This window comes from Larimichthys crocea, chromosome IX, assembly GCF_000972845.2.
Source record: "Larimichthys crocea isolate SSNF chromosome IX, L_crocea_2.0, whole genome shotgun sequence".
NCBI classification, from domain to species: Eukaryota; Metazoa; Chordata; class Actinopteri; family Sciaenidae; genus Larimichthys; species Larimichthys crocea.
Genome location: NC_040019.1, coordinates 11124584 through 11144785, shown reverse-complemented (window position 1 = coordinate 11144785; position 20202 = coordinate 11124584). Strand labels below are relative to the sequence as shown.

General features: G+C 37.4%; 3 protein-coding genes across 3 annotated transcripts; 2 read left to right on the top strand and 1 right to left on the bottom strand.

Annotated features, from left to right (window-relative positions):
• Positions 1–2094: 2094 nt before the first annotated feature.
• cplx4a (complexin 4a) lies at positions 2095–7375 on the top strand. Its single transcript, XM_010742432.3, has 3 exons — positions 2095–2433; positions 4555–4642; positions 6506–7375. The coding sequence occupies exons 1-3, from the start codon at positions 2270–2272 to the stop codon at positions 6731–6733; spliced, it is 480 nt and encodes a 159-aa protein (XP_010740734.1). The 5' UTR covers positions 2095–2269; the 3' UTR covers positions 6734–7375.
• Positions 7376–10558: 3183 nt separating this feature from the next.
• Positions 10559–13433, top strand: rx3 (retinal homeobox gene 3). The gene is made up of 3 exons (XM_010742441.3): positions 10559–11053; positions 11465–11700; positions 12356–13433. The coding sequence occupies exons 1-3, from the start codon at positions 10798–10800 to the stop codon at positions 12803–12805; spliced, it is 942 nt and encodes a 313-aa protein (XP_010740743.1). The 5' UTR covers positions 10559–10797; the 3' UTR covers positions 12806–13433.
• A 1226-nt stretch (positions 13434–14659) lies between these two features.
• Positions 14660–16297, bottom strand: grp (gastrin-releasing peptide). Its single transcript, XM_010742452.3, has 3 exons — positions 15778–16297; positions 15046–15281; positions 14660–14946 (listed from the first exon to the last, which is right to left on the bottom strand). Exons 1-3 carry the CDS (start codon positions 15929–15931, stop codon positions 14893–14895), a joined length of 444 nt encoding a protein of 147 aa, XP_010740754.3. The 5' UTR covers positions 15932–16297; the 3' UTR covers positions 14660–14892.
• Positions 16298–20202: the final 3905 nt, after the last annotated feature.

The following is a 20202-nucleotide window of genomic DNA, read 5'->3' as shown; positions in this document are numbered from 1 at the left end:
TGATTTCAAATTAACCCTAAAGTCAAACAGCACTTCTGAAGTAGAGCAGCAAGTGATGTTAATACAAAATATCTCTGACAGGTGAAATGGTGACATAATAGTCATGATATGAATATATAATATTCCTTGCAATTACAGATTAGTGATTTTATTTTAGCATTTAACATTTATACACAGTATATAAACAAAGCTTTGTAACGCTATGAATTTGTCACAAATATAGGAACATTTATAAGATGAGACTATTTTTTAAATACGTGTTTATTCCAACACTCTATCCATAACCAGTGTATAAAGTCACATTAATCACAATTATTACCACTGACATGACGTAATGGACGTCATCTGTGACGTCACTCATAGTTTTCTGAAGAGCCATTGTGAAGTTCAGAGTGTGGTTGCTCTGGCCACCGCCATGCTGGCTGTCTTGCCTCTGCTGCCTCCCAGATAATCTAAAAATGGGCAAAGACGTGGTCTGACGGTGGGCCTGAGGCGGGCTGAATGATGGCTGGGTGCTCAAACAAGCCATCTGTAACGGCACCCGCCTGGCAATTGAATTTGAGATTGACTGAGATTCTGTTGCCAGCCTCAAGAGGACATTTAAGGAACTGCAGTCATGTCTGCACTGTCTTCACTTCACAGCCACAGAGGTTGTCACTTGGTTAGTGAATTAATTAACAGCAAACACAAGTACAGCTGAGGCTAATGAGAATCACATACATTTTGCAGATGTTTGTTCATTAAAGTTAAAGATACCAAACCTTTTATAATTCATCCTGAGGGAAACGTAAATGTCGGGACCAAATCAATCAATCCAATAATGATTGAGACATTTCACAGCTAACCACAAATGTCAACCTCATGGTGGCAACAAAGAAAAAGTCAGGGGATCACCAAAGTCAGTGGGATTCATCCTCTGGGGACCATGAATTTAACATTTCAGAATATAATTTCATGGCAATCTGGTGAGACATTTTCATCTGGACCATAGTGGTGGACGAAGTGACCAACCAACCCAACTGACATTACCATCAAACCTTAAAAGCATCAACATTTTGTGCAGTTAATAATAACATCAGGTTGACGGTGATTTATTATGTAGTGGCAGTTCTGCTGAGTTGTGCCAATATCAAAAATAATGGATTAAACGCACAGCTAAAAGGAAACCTGAAAGATTATCAGGGATTATATAGACACTGAAGCTTCTTTTATATCAAAGTGAAGCTCATAGAACAAACTGATGGAGGAAATGGTCATCTATCTTTCCACACTTTGTTAGTCACGCAGGCTTAGTGGTCTAAGATGCATAACACATACGGTAATGGCTCAAATCCATGCAGGAATTTACTCTGCATTTCATCCTTCTGTCACAGTGCCCACAGTATCTGTTGCTTCTTGACTTGTTGACAATTTTATAAAATAATAATAATAATAATATATACATCTCCTCTTTTACACATACATTTGTCATGTAACATACATTTACATGTACGATAACTACAGATATTGCTAGACATATATGGTTGCAGATTAACATTACACAGTATTGGGGTAATCTACAAGTCCTTCAGCCCTCTTGCAGGTAGTGATGTAGTGATAGGGTGAAATGAACTGAGAGCTGCCTCCTCGCCATCACTCATCCCCCTGTCAGTCATTCTCCCACTGAACAATAGCACGGCATGAACGTGGGTCCACTGGGGGATAAACAAGACTCTAATCCCGCTCCCCTCTCTCCCTCTACTCTGCTCGGTCTCAGCAGTATAAGCTGCACACAGGCCGGCCCGTCCTTTACTAATATGATTAAGCACCAGTGGGCGGAAGCAGCATATGTGTGGTCCTAAACTGAGGGGGGCTCCAATCTACAAAAACATTTTTTTATGATGAGTGCTGCACCTAGTTCTTCTAAAGAATGCGTCAAAGTGTCAAAATTAATAAATAAAAACCCAACAAAGATCTACATGATTTAAAAATAGAGAGAAAACAGGCCATCTGCCTCTTAGCATAGTGGAGCAGGGAGGATTAAATCCAGATTATGGCCCAGGCAAAACGTTGTATGTGTGTGTTCGTGCAAGTGTGTGTGTGTATGTGTCTGTTGCTTGTCGTCAGTGTGTCCTTGGCTCCATAGTCAAGCAGCAGGTTAGCTAGTGAGCTACCACTGGATTTGACGGCTATAGGAAGGCGAACCGGAGGGCACCCTAAGAACAGCAGCATCCTTTTTATCTGTAAAAGTATTCTCATCCTCGCAGAGTAAACACTCAGACAACTCAAGATGGCTTTCTTGATCAAGAGCATGATTGGCAACCCCCTGTCAGGAATGGGTCTTGGTGGTGGAGGTGACAAAGAAGAGGAGGCCACCCCCTCAGATCCAGCCAAAGCAGCAGGGATGACACGGGAGGAGTATGAAGAGTACCAAAAACAGTTGGTGGAGGAGAAGTAAGTAACAACACAGACTGTTCTCCACTTTGCATTGATGCAATTGGCCCATTGAAAAACAGTGTGGCTGCAGAGTGTACAATCTGACCTTGACAAGCAGTTTTCTATGGCATTACAACCCTTCACTGTTAACGTGTTCCCTTCCTTTGCACAACACTTAAAAAAACATATTCTTTAATCTAAAGCTAACCAAATGTAACCACTCGTGTATTTATAATTTTCCATGAGCTCACAACGAGCAAGATTTGTTTTTGAGAGATGCATCTGTTGCTGAAGGTCACAGCAGAGTTACCAACATCGTGAATTATTTATTTATTTATTTATTTTTCCTGAATTTACTACATAATAACCCACTAAGGCTTAAGGTCATGCTGGACCAGGATCAATAATCTCCCATAATCTGTAAAATTTTGAGGGACTTCCTAGTTCACAACACAACCGAACAAGCAATTATAAAATGGCAGTTCTATTCACAGCTCAAAAACATGGAAATGTTCAAACCTTTGAAGCTCCAATGATGGTTGTGTAGTGTTGCAAAGCTCATAAAAATAATAAATACATGAGTGGTTGCAAAGCAACACTACACAACACAATCGTAGCCCAGCAAAATTATGTGTATTTAATTTAGATTACCATTTGCAGTAACTATTGTAACAGTCCACACAGTTTCCTACAATATAGACACAGCTGTTTTTGAAAAGCATTTTATTGTCTTAATTTATTTTATTTTATTTCAGGCTTAGTAAAATGAATATATCAGTGCATTATGATCAGTTATTCAGTTCTACTTCCTTTCTTTAAAGCAGACATTTAAGTAATAAGATGTACAGATTGCAACAGTGTACACATTTGAAGAAAGAGTAAATAATATTTTGTTTGAAAATTTGATACAAATTCGCACTTTTGTGATAGAGAGTAGATTTTGGAGCAGATTTAGTCATTCCGTATTACATAATAAGATTAGTCCAGCCTCTGACCTTTGTTTAGGAAATGACTTTATTTGTTTAAAAAGACGGCAACATTCTCCATAATTGATTTCTGGTAATGCATTAACTTCTACAGCAACAAATCCTGATCCACACGAACATTTGATGGAAATTTAAAGGACAGAACATGAAAATACATGTTTGTATTTTAACAAATGTATGTATGTGTGTGTGTGTTTATGGTTTGTTTATGGTTGGTTAGACACGTCACTCCACTGGGTTGTTGTTTAGGTGTTGCTGCATCTTGGCTTGATTACAAATCTGCTTGACTCAGTCTGGTCCAATAATCCCATCATTAATTGGCTGAGGGAAAGTACGTGAGTCTCACGCTTAAAATGCAGGAATACGGAGGGGTCTCACATTAAAGGCTACTGGATAACTGATTTACCTGAGACTTAAATAAATGAGCTTTGATAACAGAATTCAAAAATAAAAACTAGAATCACTGCTAAAAATTGTTGAATTATTATTTTCAAATAATTGAAAATGCCACTTACACTTATGTCACAACAGAATCTGATTTAAACTGTAGTGTAGTCTAATGTTATTACATTACCAAGACAAATCAATTTAGGGACACGCATCAGACCTTATAGGTCTAAAGTAATATAAGATTAGATATTTTTGAGATAGCTTTTGTGGATGTTTACACCATTTTTGGGAGGATAATAATAGTCTGTTTTAAATGAAAAGCCAATAAAGATTGGCTTGTTGTAACAAAATTAGTATGAAAAGCCAATAAAGATTGGCTTGTTGTAACAAAATTAGTTCAACTGATTCCCCATTGGTTACATTTTAATCCTGATTTCCTACTTGATATTATATCATATCATACAATGGATATTCAGATGAACTGGAGGATGTTGCATTGAAGAAGCATTGGAAGCAGAACTGACTGAGCCATTAGAGTAAAAAAAAATTGTGTTTTTTTTATCATGAAATTAAAAAAACAACTGAGAAATCTATTGTGCTCCTCTCCAGCTGCCATAAAATTCCACCTTGCTGTTTTTTTCTCGCAGCTTTAATCTTTTTTATCTTCCAGGAAAGAGATTAAAATAAATATTATTTGTACCTATTCTTGAGACCAACATTAAGGATACTGTGCTAATAATATTTTAATTTTTTTCTATTTCAGGATGGAGAGAGATGCAGATTTCTTACACAAAAAGGCAGAGAGGGCCACACTCAGGGTGTGCCTCAGAGATAAATACAGGCTGCCAAAGGTAAAGAGTTATTATCATGACATTCATCTTTAAATTTCATTTAATATTATACATTAATAAACTCTCCTCGGTGGAAACATGTATGTAATAAACAGGTTTGAAGACACTATAATGTAGTTGTAATATATAAGGACATTTCAGGTGTTTAGTAATGCATTTGTCAAATGTACAGTGATTATATATTCTCCTATGAAGGCATATTTTATATTATTACCAGTATTTCATTCTATTGTCATTCATATTATATTGTTTATACACCAGCCACCATTTATCCAAGATTCAGAGAAGAGTTATAATTGCTGACAAATGCATTATAAACAGTTATTCGCACTTACAGCTACATTATAATATGTTATAAACCATTTATAAAATGTCTATATACCTGCTTAGAAATGCTAAATTGGGGAAGTTAAAGTTAAAGTGTAAGTGACTAAATTGAACCTCATCACCTCAATGAACCATCAGCTCATTATACTCCTTTTCTCAGTCTTTTAATTAGATCTGGTTTTAATAATCAACAGTCCTTGTTAAGGTTTTTAAAGTGTCCTGGCTGGATAGGTAGAGCAACAAATAGCTGCTTCACAGTTGAGGTTATCTCTATCTAACAGCAACACTTGGCAGCCTCAGCTTGGACAACAGGAGGTGGAAGCCATGCCAGTAGATTAGTGAGAAAGACGTTCAGCCAACATCCTGGACACGTTAGCCTTTGTGTACCATATTGCACCTTGAGTCTTAGAAAGCCAAATGCTTCTGAGCAGGTGTCCCAGGCTCATTAGAGAGTACTGGGTAGTGTGAACTGGCCTTAAGAAAGAGCAACATCTACTTTAGTGGATATAAACCGAGTGACTGCACGATTTTAAAAAGGACTGTTAAAGAGAAGTAACCTGTAATGGAGGGTGCGCAAAAGGTATGTTGTGATTTTATTTAAGATAAATACCTAGTGGTGAAAAGCTTTTCTAATACTGTGATTTTTATTCACGTGAATGCAGTGACGACCTTGGCTGCTGGAGACATTTCTAACAGTCTCACGCAAAACAGACATTGTTCAGTTTTGTGGTTTAAACAAAGGGTGCTTTTCTTTTCACTCTCTTTTAAACTGAAACCATGCATATATGATGAGGGCAATGGCAGGAAGCTATACAAATAAATCTAATTAGTTTTTAACAAATGATGTTTACATTGCATGTCAGCTTGCAATGACAATGAAATAGCATTTCTTTATTTCAAGTGAAACATGCATTTTAAATGGATTTCCAACAACAATAAGGATCCGGTACTGCTGATTATTTTCTCTTAACAGACGTCCATGTGCATACAAGTGTGAGTTAGAAAAAGAAATATATATATAAATATATATGGTATATGGAAGTGTACAGTATAAGTAGAGACGGGAAGTTGGTGCTGTTAATCTATGGGAATTAGAGTCTCGTGCAATGCTATAGAAGATATCTTTAGACTATCATTGGGATTCAGAGAGGAAAGGCTAAAGTAGGACTGAGATAATCCCACAGATTGACGTTTAAAGTAGTCACAGTAGTACTTGCGCGACTATTCCGGATATCAATCAATTAGATTGAGTTTATTGGAAAGGCTTTAAACTGAGCATTTCTGTAATTTATCATGAAGTGAGGTGAGGTGCGGAAAGTGAAGTCAAACTCGAGTTTGCTTCTCAAAAATGTACAAAGCACACAGAAAACGGAATATCCTCTAGTGTAGCGACCTGTTTTATGTGATTTTCATACCAATTGTGGTACTTTATAGGTGATAAACGTAGACTTCCTTGTCCTCAATATCAATATGCTGTCACATGTCTGTGTTTCTGATTTCTAACCTTGTTTTCCGCCCCAATGTTGTCCTCTGCAGAGCGAGCAGGACGAGAACATGATTGAGATGGCCGGGGACGACGTGGACGTACCCGACGAGTTGCTCAAGATGGTGGACGAGGACGCCACGGAGGAGGAAGGCAAGGACTCCATCTTGGGCCAGTTTCAAAACTTGCAGAACATGGACATGGATCAGCTGAAGGAGAAGGCCTCAGCCACCGTCACTGAGCTGAAGACCAAAGCAGAGGAGAAGTGCTCTGTCATGTGAGGAGCCAGTGGGGTCGCCTGTGATTAAGTAATGACAAAGAAGTGGAAAGGGAGAAGGGAAGAACACAAGAAAAATGAATTTCAACACTATCTGGGAATCTGCAGAGTGAGCTGTGTAAAAAAGTCTGGCATTCTGTTTCAGCCTACAAAGTATTCATTTTTATTATACACTAAAGCGGCAAATCATCTTTCTGTGATAAAACATGTAACAGACCACAATGCATTTCTAAATTGATGATTATTTGTGATATATCGTTCACGTTGTTGTCAAATGAGACAGTTAAGTCTCTAAAAGTGTGATTTTCAGTCCAATAAATAACAATATACCAAGACTTGCTTATGAAAAACCTTATTTAGGTAAAAAAAAATCCAATCCTGTCTGAGTGTTTCAACTTTCCTTTTGGTTTGCTGATTATTCTAGATTATTTTTTTTTATGTTGTGTGTGAATTAATTATGATATGTAGATTTCTTTTTCTTTCCATGTTATTACAAAGCAGACAATCTTCATAAATCTTGACACTTTGAATTCAGTCCACAAATGCATTTTGACTGTAATAAAATGGTTGAGCCTGACACATTTCCAGTGACATTTGCAGATTTGCACAAATCATTATTTCAAAATACTGAATGTGTCTTTCCATACAACATTTAAAAAAACCCAATGTAAATAAGCTCTCATGAAATATATGGAGGTACTTCAAACTCAAAACAAATGTATTGTTCAAATAAAGATGTATATTGAATACACAAAACATGTCTGTATGTGTTGTGAAGCTGTGGAGCTTTTTCACAAATACAATATATATATAATCTAATAAAATAGCACATGTTTAAGCCAATTATGATTTGGAAAGAAGACATCTTGTTATGCTGATTAAATGTATTCAATTTCTCATTTTAAATCCTCAGCAGCATTTTAAATGGTCAGCCACACAGTAATTTTTTTTTTTTTTTTTTTTTTAGATTATTTTTTGGGCCTTTTTTTATGGCTTTATTGATAGTACAGCTGAGGATCTAGGAAGAAGGGGGCAGAGAGAGGGGGAGTGATTAGCCGTCCGATGCAGGATTCGAACCGGGACCAGCTGCAGCGAGGACTATAGCCTCCACACATAGGGCGGCCGCTTAACCCACTACGCTACCGACCGCCCCAAGCCACACAGTAATTCTGTCTTACAACCATTAAACATTTATGATGAACTAATCCCATCTACCTTAATCAGGGCTAATGCTGTGAATAAAAAAAAAAGAAGGTCTTAATTTAATTGGGAATATCCAAACACTTGTTAGGGGCGATTAGGCCGAACAGTGGGGAGGAAGGAATCCTCAACATTTAGAGTTTCACATGAACCCAAGTTTAAACGGCTGTGGATTTATGAAGTCTGGAGATTACCATCTAATAGGATCAGCATAGTCAAGGTTGTCAGCTTGCGCCCTCGCTCTCTCTCTCTCTCTGTTTATCTCTCTCTCCAGATGAGAATACAACAGGACAAACAATGTCCTGCAATGCCAGTTATCTTCTCCTTCTTTTATTGGAAAAGTTGAGTCAGGCGAGTTATACAAGCCTCTCAGACAGAACAAACTCATCTGCTTAACAAACCACATTCACTAGAGTTTCAAGATGCCTGCACATATAAACCGTGTGAAAATGTAAATCTAGAAGTGCAGCACAGACTCATTACTCAGAATCATTACTCATTCCTAATTGCGGAGTAGAACAATTGATAAACAAATACATTCTACAGAAAGAGAAATGATGATCTGATTAAAAAAATATATCCACAATCGGCTGTAAGATGTTGCAATTGGCAATGCAAGGAAGCTAATTTACTTGTTGTAGCACAATTGCTCCCTTGGCTTGACGAACCTCTGTATTTTAAAAGTTGTATAAACAAAATATTGGAATATACTCTTTTATAACTAATTAAGTATTTTACAGTATCACCTTTAAAGGTCTGTGTGTAAAACCTAGAACAACATAATACCCTAGTATGTTTTAATTGGTGAATCAATAAAAATAAGAATCGTTGACTTTCATACCTACAGAGAGAGAGTGAGAGCTTCCACAGAATTTGCTTTCATGGTCACTGTAGTCTCTGGCAAATGGCAAATGGTATTCAGTTGGTTGCAACCTGGAATTTCACCACTAGATGTCACTAAATCAAACACACTGGATGCTGTATACTTTTTATTAATTATTCACATTTTAAAGAAAGATTTCTCAGGCCTTATATATGTAGAAAGTTGTGTGTCACTTGTTATTCTCTGTTTGCTTTGTCTCTTTTTATTTTATCGCTCCTTGTCCTTACTGTGTGGGACAGCCAGGACAAAAGACTGTCCTGAACAGTGAAGGCTGCGTGGATGCATATGCATATGTATGTATTTCTGGGCATAAGGTTTACGTTTTTGGCAACATGGTGTAATATTTAATATTTATATTTAAAGTGCCTTCAAAAAAATGTTTTTTTTGAAGGAAATTAAGTTTTGGGGAAATTAAGTAATTTGCTTTCCTGTTGATAATTAAATGATGTTTGTCTGAGTTAGTGAGTTTGAGAGGTGGCAAGTGGATTTTTTTATTAAATTTTTTTTAACCTTTGGACAGGACAGGATCTTTTAGCTGCTGCCTTGACAAACATGAGTGGCATCATCCTCCTATTTGACCAGTGAGGCAGTGAATAAGGATAGTTTCCAAAATGTTTAACTCATCATTCAAAGCTTCAATCTCTTATTTAGATTTAGATTATTAATGGATAAAGGTGGCGAGTACCACAGATACTTTGTGAAACCTGTGAGATTATGTTCTGACTGTGTTGTCTCTTCATTGGTATTGTGGTATTGTGAACACTTATTATACCGATGCAGACGCTTCATTCAGCCTGTGTTCAAGGCTAACCAGCAGCCACATAGAGCTTAAGAACCTATTATCATACTGTGTGTGTGTGTATGTGTGTGCTATAAAACATGTACACACAAAAAAAACAAAAAAAAAACAGGACAGCAGCTTTAAAATATTTGCCGTATAAATTCATTTTACGTGTACTTGCCTCAATACCTCTTGGTGCTAATTAAACCAGATCTCAGTTAGCACCTCTCTCCCTCGGACCCCCCTCCTCTCCCAGGCTAACAAAGGATAAGGTCACCTGCTGTAATTAGGAAAAGCTAAATAGTTTTAGGGGTTTTAACTCTTTTGAGTAAAATAATGTAATCCCCTTAAGCAGGATTACCACACTGCTGTCAATCTTTGTTTGCTGTTAAGTGGTTATAGCCCAAATTTGTTATTGTTTGGGCTTTGTTACCCTCTTTGACTCAACACCTACAGGAAACTGGTTAAAGAAACTCTATAGCTTAAGTCTGGTTTATGACCCATTAGTTTAATTCAGTTCTAATGAGCCCATTAATAGGTTGTAAGTGTATTTTATTCAACATGTGTCAGGAGGTCTTTGATTCCCCCCTTGAGATCAATAAAACAAATAATTATTGAACTAAATAAAAAAATGTCTGTTTAGTTTGGCAACAATATCTTGATGCTTTGATTAAATATCAAGCTGTCATCTTGAAATCCATGTCCTGACCAGAAATCTTGTGATTATGATTTTGTTATACCTTAATCTGTGGGCCTAATCTTCCTCTTCTTTTTTTTTTTTTTTTACAGACTGACATGAACATGACATCTGGAGGAGTGGAAAGATGGTTTTAAGATTTATGTAAGTCGGTTTAGAGCCAACACTGACTGATGCACTTGAGATAGGGAGGAGTTAGGGTGGGTGTGTGCGCACTGGTGCCTGCATGGGTGCACAGTTACCCCCTAAATCCAGGGCCAAATCCAACAGGACGTCCCCTCTCTGACGTGCAGCGGGGGTGCCGTCTTTACAGCAGGCACAACTTTAAAAGCCCCCTCTGAAGATGCTTCATATCCACTGACGAAGGCGTCCTTACTGACGTGTCTCTTGCGCGCAAGTTTCCCAACAGTCCTCAGCCCTCATTTGAAATTTAAGGGCAGAAAAAACATTTTGAAAAGAAGTTGGAGTGTGAGTAATTCTGACCATCTTTTTGGATTTCACCGACAAATGTGGCTTCTTGGATCAACTTCCCAAGTGATCATGATGGATGAGCGCCTGTCTCCCTCCGCACGCTCCGTCCAGAGCCCGGGGGACAACCCGTCCACCATCCACAGCATCGAGGCGATACTGGGATTTAAAGGGGACACCATCTTCCACAAATCAGCTTCCTACAGCGTGACAGAAAAAGTCCTACTCAGAGATGCTGAGCGGAATGTACTTGTGACCCCAGTGAAGAAAAATCACTCTTCAGAAAGTTTTGACAGTAAGTAGATTTTATCCAAATTTCAGAGTAAAGTCAGACAATTTAAATTTGAAAAATATACTTAGAACATGCCATGTAGTATCTGTTGTATTAAGTCTTTGAGTTTCTGAAGTCTTTTAATCTTTTTCTCTCTCAAATTAACACTCATTAAAAGTAAAAATGATGATCAGGGGTCATTTCTTTTGGATTTTACGCACTATAGCGCACGTTTCAGCAGATTTAGTTGCTCTAAAAATCCTCAAAGAATAAACAAATAAACACGTCACATTGTAAAATGAGTTTTTTTTTTTACTTGAAACTGTCCGAATTTTATTGTAGGAATATTTAAACTTGAACAAAAATTTCTCACACTGCCCCTTTTCTCCGCAGGTGTGTGTTGCGGCGGCAGCGTAGCTGAACTTTTCTCCGCAGGTGTGTGTTGCGGCGGCAGCGTAGCTGAAGCGTCTGTGTGCCCGGACTCACCGGACCGAGACGGCAAACTGTCCGATGATGAAAACCCAAAGAAGAAACACCGCCGGAACCGAACAACATTCACCACTTTCCAGCTTCACGAGCTGGAGAGAGCTTTTGAAAAGTCCCATTACCCGGATGTGTACAGCAGAGAGGAGCTGGCGCTTAAGGTCAACCTGCCGGAGGTTCGAGTTCAGGTATGTCCCCCTTAAAAAACACAACACCCTTACATTACGCGTATATTCGGCTTCAAACCATAAGAAATAGTGTCTATATATGGATTATCGCCTAATAAAATACATTTCTAATAGTTTTAAATAGGCTTACAAAATTATATCTGTACATTAAAAGTTTATTTGGGGTAGATCTACCATTATTACATCAAATTTAAGAGACACATCAGTTCAAGTCGCTCACATTTATATGATTTATAGGGACATTACCTTAATTAAATTTTATTCCTAATAGTCCATTATTAATACATACTAATTTAAAGACAGTGTGTTTTATGTTTCCAGAAACTGCCTTTTTATTTATTTAGCTGAATAGACAAAATATTTAACTTGCTTCAGCCTTTATCATCCATTCAACATTGAACCAAACTGTAAAATTGGAAGTTTGATTAATTTGTTTAAATATTACATTTGTAACTAAGTCTAATTGTTAGTTATCACTTTTAAGTGTTTATTTAAATGCTTCATTTAACAGCTTACAGCCTTTGATTGTTTTTTTTTTAAACATGTTTTTTCTCGCTCTTCTTGCTGCTTAAAGTTGTCTTGGCAGGCTTTAATAAATAATGTTGTATTCAGTTGAATTGAATTGACAATTAAAAATCCTCCTCTTTCTTTTCAGGTGTGGTTCCAAAACCGACGAGCCAAGTGGCGTCGGCAGGAGAAGCTGGAGGTGAGCTCCATCAAACTCCAGGACACCTCCTCTTCCTCCTTGCTCTCCTTCAGCCGCTCTCCCACCAGCTCCCTGGGCTCCAATCTGCAGCTGGACCCCTGGCTCTCCACCCCGATCACCACCTCCACCTCCCTGCAGTCCCTGCCGGGCTTCATCACAGGCTCTCAGGGCCTCCCGGGCACTTACACTCCTTCCCCTCCCCCTTCCATGCCCTCTTCCATGCCGACCTCCTTTCTCAGCTCCCCAGCCCTGGGACACAGCCCTCACCTGCCTCACATGGGCTCCATGTGCCCACCACCCCCGTCTTACCAGTGCTCAGCTGATCCAAGGAACTCCAGTATTGCCTCACTGAGGATGAAGGCCAAGGAACATATTCAGTTTATTGGGAAGACGTGGTGATGCTGAGCGGAGGTTAAACATGGACACGAAAACTCCAGTCTACATCATGCTGCATCTTTTGAAAAACTGACTTCATTCTCGCCCTGGTGGGAGTTTTATTTTGGAAGTTTTAATGAGTGAAATCTACAATCCGGATCAGAGACATCCTCGTCGCTTATAAGGGTAACACTTCAAGCAGTATATAAAATGTAATAAATGAAGAATGTAAGTAGATAAACTATTTGTCAACAACTATAACTCCTCCTGTGGGCACACATAAATGGAGGCTGATAAAACATGTTTCCATAGGAGAAGTTGTTGCTCAATATTGTACATTAATAAACACTTAAGTGTCCTCATAGCTGCTTATAATGACATTCTGATGTGTTTGTTAAATGTTTGTATACTGCTTATGAATGTTACATAAGGTGACTTAAGGTTTAGTGCTACACTAATCTGACACAAACTGTGAAACATTTTTCTTCTCCTTTATCTTCTCTGCAAACTGCGTTCACTGTAAAGTTTTACACTCATTCACTCGCGTCCGTATCCATTGTTATGTTGCCAATATAACAAAGTCTACTTGGATAGTAGTAGTATTCTACTTTTGTAAATGGTTCACTCCTCAGTTGGATTCATGCTTTTTTATCTTCACCATGAAAATTGTAACACATGTGAATATTTTCTCTATACAATAAACTGTATATGTTAAAACATGAAGAAAACAGTGAGAATTTGTCACATTTAAGACATTAGTGTCTGACAGAATGAAAAAAAAATGTGTGTTTATATATATTTTAAAAAGCAGAAAGGCATCTATGGCCTGCAGTTGATCTGCTAATATCACATTTATGTAAATAAAATATTTAAAGCATCATTAATCAGGCTGCTGAGTGGAGGTACATGAAGACTCAGCTCATACTAAGTGGGAGAAATGTTGAGTACAGCACCCCTTAGTGGTGGCTTTCACTAACATGACAGATCAGGTTGGGCACTTTTCAAGCAAAGCTAGCGCTGAAAGGAAGCTGATTGTGATGTTTCAGGAATAATTCTATTATTTAATGCTGAAGTGAATTTGAAAATATTGTCTAAAACCATTTAAGGGCACAAAGAGAGATATTACATATCATACTTGCAAATACAACTCTGGATTCAGAAAATCCATTTTAATCTCTTCATGGTATCAAGCTTTGAAAGCAGCGTTAATAAGAATAGAGAGTGTTATTATGAATACACAGCTTAGACCCGCAGATTTCCTCTCTCTGTTTTTACAGAATGAGTTTGTCAACCTACTTATTTCCTCCTCATTAGCTCCTGTAAACCTTATCCCATTCGCTCCTGGGATTAGACTCATAATGATGGGGTGAAAGTGGCTTGTACCTCTATTGTTCGCCAATCATCTGTGACAAATGAGGGAAGAGGACAGAAGAGAAAACTTTGCTTTGCCTATAAAGAAAAAAAACGATGTGTGTAACCAAATTATTTCAATTAACATCTCCTATTGTCTGAAAGTTAATAATCACCATCTATCCTCCTGTCCTACATAGATACCAGGGTGTGTTTGTGTATATTGGCAGTGAATTGACCATAAATTCTTGTTGCTGATCTGTGTTCATCTGTAATTATGATCATGTCAACTCTTCATGCTTCACCTTATTGGTAAGTAACAAATTGACACAGAAACTATGCTCTCAAAATGGATATTGTGCACCATCTGGTGGTACAAACTGGTTACTGTACATATTTCCAAACAAAAACAGTGAATGTGTGGTAAATAAATAAATAAATAAATAAATAAATAAATAAATAAATAAATAAATAAATAAAAGGCCACTTGTGGTGTGCAAAGTACGATTAGACATCCACAATGCAGTTATCACAACGTTAAATTTATTCAGTATTCTCAGTTCTAGTAACATAACCTTGTCATGTCAGTCTGAAATCAAACTGCTGCATGATATGCAAATTTAAAATTAGAAATTACTGATAAAATAAACTTCTATTGGGTCTCGCGGCATATTCTTACAGCAGAAAATAAATACACAGTGTGGATAAGTGATTACAGGGCACGTGTTTAGTCGATAATGATGACTGTTTTTGTCTTGCATTCAGGTGGAGTCATTGTCTTGCAGTTTCAAAGCCAGAAGAAGCAGGTCTGACATCTATAATGCAGAAATACATGTCACCACAACATCTTATTTCCAAAATGGTTAATAGTTAAAGTGTTAAGTTGAAGCAGAGAGTACAATCCACAAACTGACCTCTCTGAGATATTTGTCTCTGTCCTCTTGTCTCCAGCCGCTTCGCAGCCGAAGCAGTCTGTCTGCAGTTTGTGGCATCATCTGGTTTCGGTTCTTTTGTTGCATCAGAGCCTCCATCAGATGCTCGTATCGGTCCAGATCTGTGACCCCGGCTGTTTCTGAAGGTGTGAGGTAGTCACTGTTTGTCTCTTGAAGCACAGGCAGGCTCTCGATGCTCTTCTTCCCCATCAAATGACCTGGGAAGTTGGATATGTTGAGTATGTAAGTATTCTGAGGTTTAAACATCACTGTGATAGACCATAATCTGTAATTAAAATCCAAACTTTCTCCACAATACAGCTAATAATAATAATAATAATAATAATAATAATAATAATAATAATAATAATTTAATCTAACTCAATCCACTGGAATTTAAATATTAAACTTTTTATTTTAGGGAGAATTTGTCTATTACACGAGTAATTTCAGTTGATGAGCTGAGCTGATGCACAGAAGAGACAGGTCACTGTATCATTATAATTATTCTAAATAAACATTATTATTATAATAGTGAGCAAATATATGTTCAAAAGAGGAACTGTCCTCTGAAGCATGCAGGATTTTCAAGTTTTAAATATGCCTCAAATATTTTCTGATCCAAACAGATATCAAATAATTTACTCTAATTATAAAATGGTGCATGTTTAGCAAATAAATCAAGCAAATCACATTTGAAATGTTTTCTCTTACCTACTGCCCAGTGATTGCCGCGTGGATACATTTTGCCAACAACTGCCGCAGGACTCTCTGAGCAGTACAACATACAGGGTACTGTAGCCAGAATGATAAAAAGTGGCCACACTGGTCTGCAAATCCATGGATAGCATATGCACACTCCGCCCATGTTATCAGAGCAAAATGTCAGATCTAAACAGCGGTGTTTAAGTCCTTTAGTCGCGGTTAATCAGCTTGATCTAATTGCAGAAAGTCTCCACCATAGTCGAGTTTTATTGCTGTCAGCTGGTGTCGAGGATCGGGGTCGGAGAAGAGGTCCAGTTGCAGACTTGTTGAAGTTATACTACCCGATCGCCTTTGATAGAAGTGACTAATGAGTTAAGTTAAATGCCCCTCCTGATACAGCTGTGCGTCAGCGGGTGTTTTTAAAAGTAGCACGGTGCCAGTACCAGGATGAGAAAGTGATGATGACAAATGATCGTCTATAGGCTGTAATTAATATTATTATCGCTCGCTATTGTTTGTCCAGAGATTGCAGGGTGATTGCAGGAGGTGTGAACGTCATCTCACGATGATGGACGGGACTTTTGACTAATTGCTTCCGTCTCACCGAACATGAGGTAGAAAGCAAAGAAAAAGGAAAAAAAAAAAACACTTTTATTATTATTAAAGTATTAATATTAAAGTGAATAATCCTTGTTTCAGTCATCTATCAGAGTAAAACCGTTCATTAGGAAACTTGCAGTGTTAGTGTAGCATATGTAGTGATATTGTCATTGTGAAAGTATTTACATACTGTTGGGCGGTTTAATCCATAGAGATACATCATGTTATATAAAAAGTATATGTTTTCAGTGTTTATGTTGGGTCAGATAGATTATGAAATAATACAGACAGCTCCTTCAGCAACACACTGCTGCTTGCATTATGTAAGAAGGAGCACAACCACAGGTCCTTCATTCCAACAACTCAGACTCTTAAACACCAGCTTGACTCAAGGACTTTCTTCAGCATTACTTTTTCTATATATTTCTTCATTATCGACCTTGTGTATACGAGCTGCTGTAATAGGTGAATCCCAGTGTGGGATCATTAAAGTCTATCTTATTCTATCTTTTTATTTAAATATACATACTTTTAAGTGTGGTCAGTTACTGAATACAAATTACATGGCATATTTTGTAATAAGTAATGTAATCCAAAAACAAACAAACTTTGAAACACCTTATACTAAAAAACTGGACTCAGCCACAAAGTTCCCAAGTTCAGCAAATGTATTTTTTTCTCTTTCTTTCTTACTTTGATTCAACATGGTCATTTATCTCCCGCGATAATGAAAAATTCATTTTAAAATTGACATTTGCAAGGTGTTAACGTTGGCATTAAATTTGGATTATTGAACTGTATTACTAAATCCCTGAAATATCCCTTTCAGTACGGTACTTGAAGTAAATTTCCTTACTTTCTTTAAAACTCTCATAATACCAAGGTGTATAAATACTCCTCTAAGTCCATTTGAAAATCCAAACAAGTAAAAGTACAGAAGTATCATCAGTTAAATACTTATCACGCACAATGGAATATATTATATCATGGGATTATATTACTGGTGGATTAACATGTTAATAACATTTTAACATGGATATTGTGAAAATTTTGAATAAATTTTGTGTTTCAAAGTAACAGCTGTGAGAACAGTTGTATGTGAAGTGCATCAAGTAGCACAAATTGAGTTGACTCTTAAAGTAAAGGCACATCAATACTGTACATAAGAATAACATGAAAGATAAGTGGACTTGTATTTACATCGCACTGATTTAAGTGCTTTCACCCATTTTCACCCAGTGACACACACGTTCATACACTGAAGGCAGAAGCTGCCATGCAAGGTACCAGCTGCTCATCAGCAGCAGTGCAACACTTCCTATCCTCATACTGATACGAAGCTCATCCATGCACAGACATCTCACATCTACAGCCACCAGGAGTAATCTTTGGGTTCAACATGTAGCTCAAGGACACTTTAAATGTATCAGAATGACTGGAACTGTGTCTGACTACTAGACAACCTGCTCTACCACCGGGGCCACAGAAATGTTACCCTCTACTACTGGCTATAGTCTGCGTCTGTTAACCAACGTGTGTTTTATTTATATTTTAGTTAAGAAACCTGCAGAGAAGAAGCCAATAAGTCAGAAACAGAATAGGACAGAAAAGGCCATTTTCTCAGAAACCCCCAAAAGTGTCTTCCTATCAATACACCCACAGACATTATTGTGAACTGTTCTGTGACATCTGCTGTCTTTAATCACTGACTTGTACGCATTCAATTTTCACCTTGTTTTTTTTTAACAGGGGAAATTACGCCAACAATGATTGCGAAATATAGATGTCGGAAACGGCAATGATGAATATTTTTGCTACAGACAACATCTGCTGTGTGCTCAGTTACAAGAATTTGACAATGCAGCACATATATCGTTTATCGGTACAGTTTATTACAGTGTATTTATCCCTCTGGAAAGGTCAACAGTGCGAATTAAGCAGTCCTCAAACACAGTAAGGCGCTCACGCATGTGCCTGTGTGAAATTCTCATACTTGACTGATCCCTTTCATGACAGTATTGACAGACATATTGCCGGAGGAAGAGAATAGATGAGGACAGATAAGGAGTCCACACAGGTAAGTAACATTTTGTGTTGAAAAGGTTGAAGGGTTCCTCGGAGCATTGTCAGGTCACAACACAACAAACACGTACAAGCAGGATATGAGAGAATATCTCTGGCTCGTAGTTTATCATATCCAAGGATGACCTTAACAAACAGTATGAGTCACCTGTGGTCGAAGGGCAGTAATAGGTTGAGCAGTGCCATCTGAAATATTTGTTCATTTATGTTTATGCGAAACAACAAGAACCTGCAGAAGATCACGTACAAGAAAATGTCTTTAGAAATTTTTTTAAACAAAAAGGTATGAACCGCGCTTGCTGAGAAGCTGAGTTTTCTAATCATTCACCCACAGTTTCATGAGCACACTAACAGCCACTCATGTCTGATTGCCATCCTTTGATCGCCTGCACAGAGACCGCTGAAAGAATTTCCCGCCACACAATTAAACCGAAACTAATTCGTCTGAAAGTCTGAATAAGTGCAATTGGCTGCATCACACAGACGATAATTACAGTGATTGAATAAAGTAAGCTGGATAGGTTTAACAACCTATAAAACTAACATATTCTTCATGGATTTATATCTCCTGCTGTGTGTTATCCATTAAAATCCATTACAAGTAAAAGTGGATAATACTATGGTATAATAACTCCAACGGTAGGAGTAAAAACAGCAGATGGCACTGTGGGGTGAATTTAGCGAGAACCCAGTCAATGTTTTTCTTAATGTGATGAAAAGCTGCATGGATAACTTTAGTTTCATGTATTTATACCTTATATATACATAAGCAGTACATATTACACATTGTTAAAAGTCCCAAAGAGTACTTGAAAGCATGAATTTTAATCTATTTATGCTTTATTATCATCTTTATTAAACAATATTGACACATCTTTGTAACTATTGCAATGTTACATGTTTCTTAAGGCTAATTTGATATATTTGATGTACAACAACGTGAGCAATGCGTGATCTCATGCTGAAATTTTCTATTCAACACTATTCATGCTTTTCAAATGTCATATGATACATTAAGTGGTCTGATGGTGGTGTCATGACTGTAATAATACTGGCCTTGTGAAAAGTAAAAGCCATTTAAGGAGGGCCTTTCAGCAAGAAAGTGTCAATTAAAAAGGGACAGTTTGCCATTATGAGGTCTTTGCTGTTCGTCACAGTTTTGACTAAATTGCTGCTGGGCAGCTGTGCAATCGCAGACCTCAAACGCACCACTGGGATTTAAAGAAACATATTTCTTATATTAGTTTCCTATTAAGATACAGAGAGGGAAAGAGCATACACGTGACTATTTTTAATGTTTAAAAATGTGCAACTATTTAAGGAACAAAAGCCTCGCTGTATCCATTTAAACTAATAAGTCAACTTAAAAATGTGATTTGTTTACAGAACACATTTAATTCCCTAAAAATCCAGCTCTCTTTTCATACAGAACACATTTAATTCCCTAAAAATCCAGCTCTCTTTTCATATTTTGAGTTATATATTTCCTTTTTATATGTCCTTTTATATCATTTATTAATATTTTGGGAAAAAAAAGCTTATTCCAGACATCACTAAATAGCCTGTGCATCGTCTGATTTATTTGTTAACACTGTATCATTATTGGGTGTGAAACTTCCTGCTTCAAATGTAAACAATAACTTGACTAATTTCTTATTTGACTTTTTTGTTGGTGTTATTGGCTGTTACCCATCCGCACCCCTCTTTACACAGAAAAAGTGAATGTAGGAGACAGGAAGTTGTGGCTGTGTG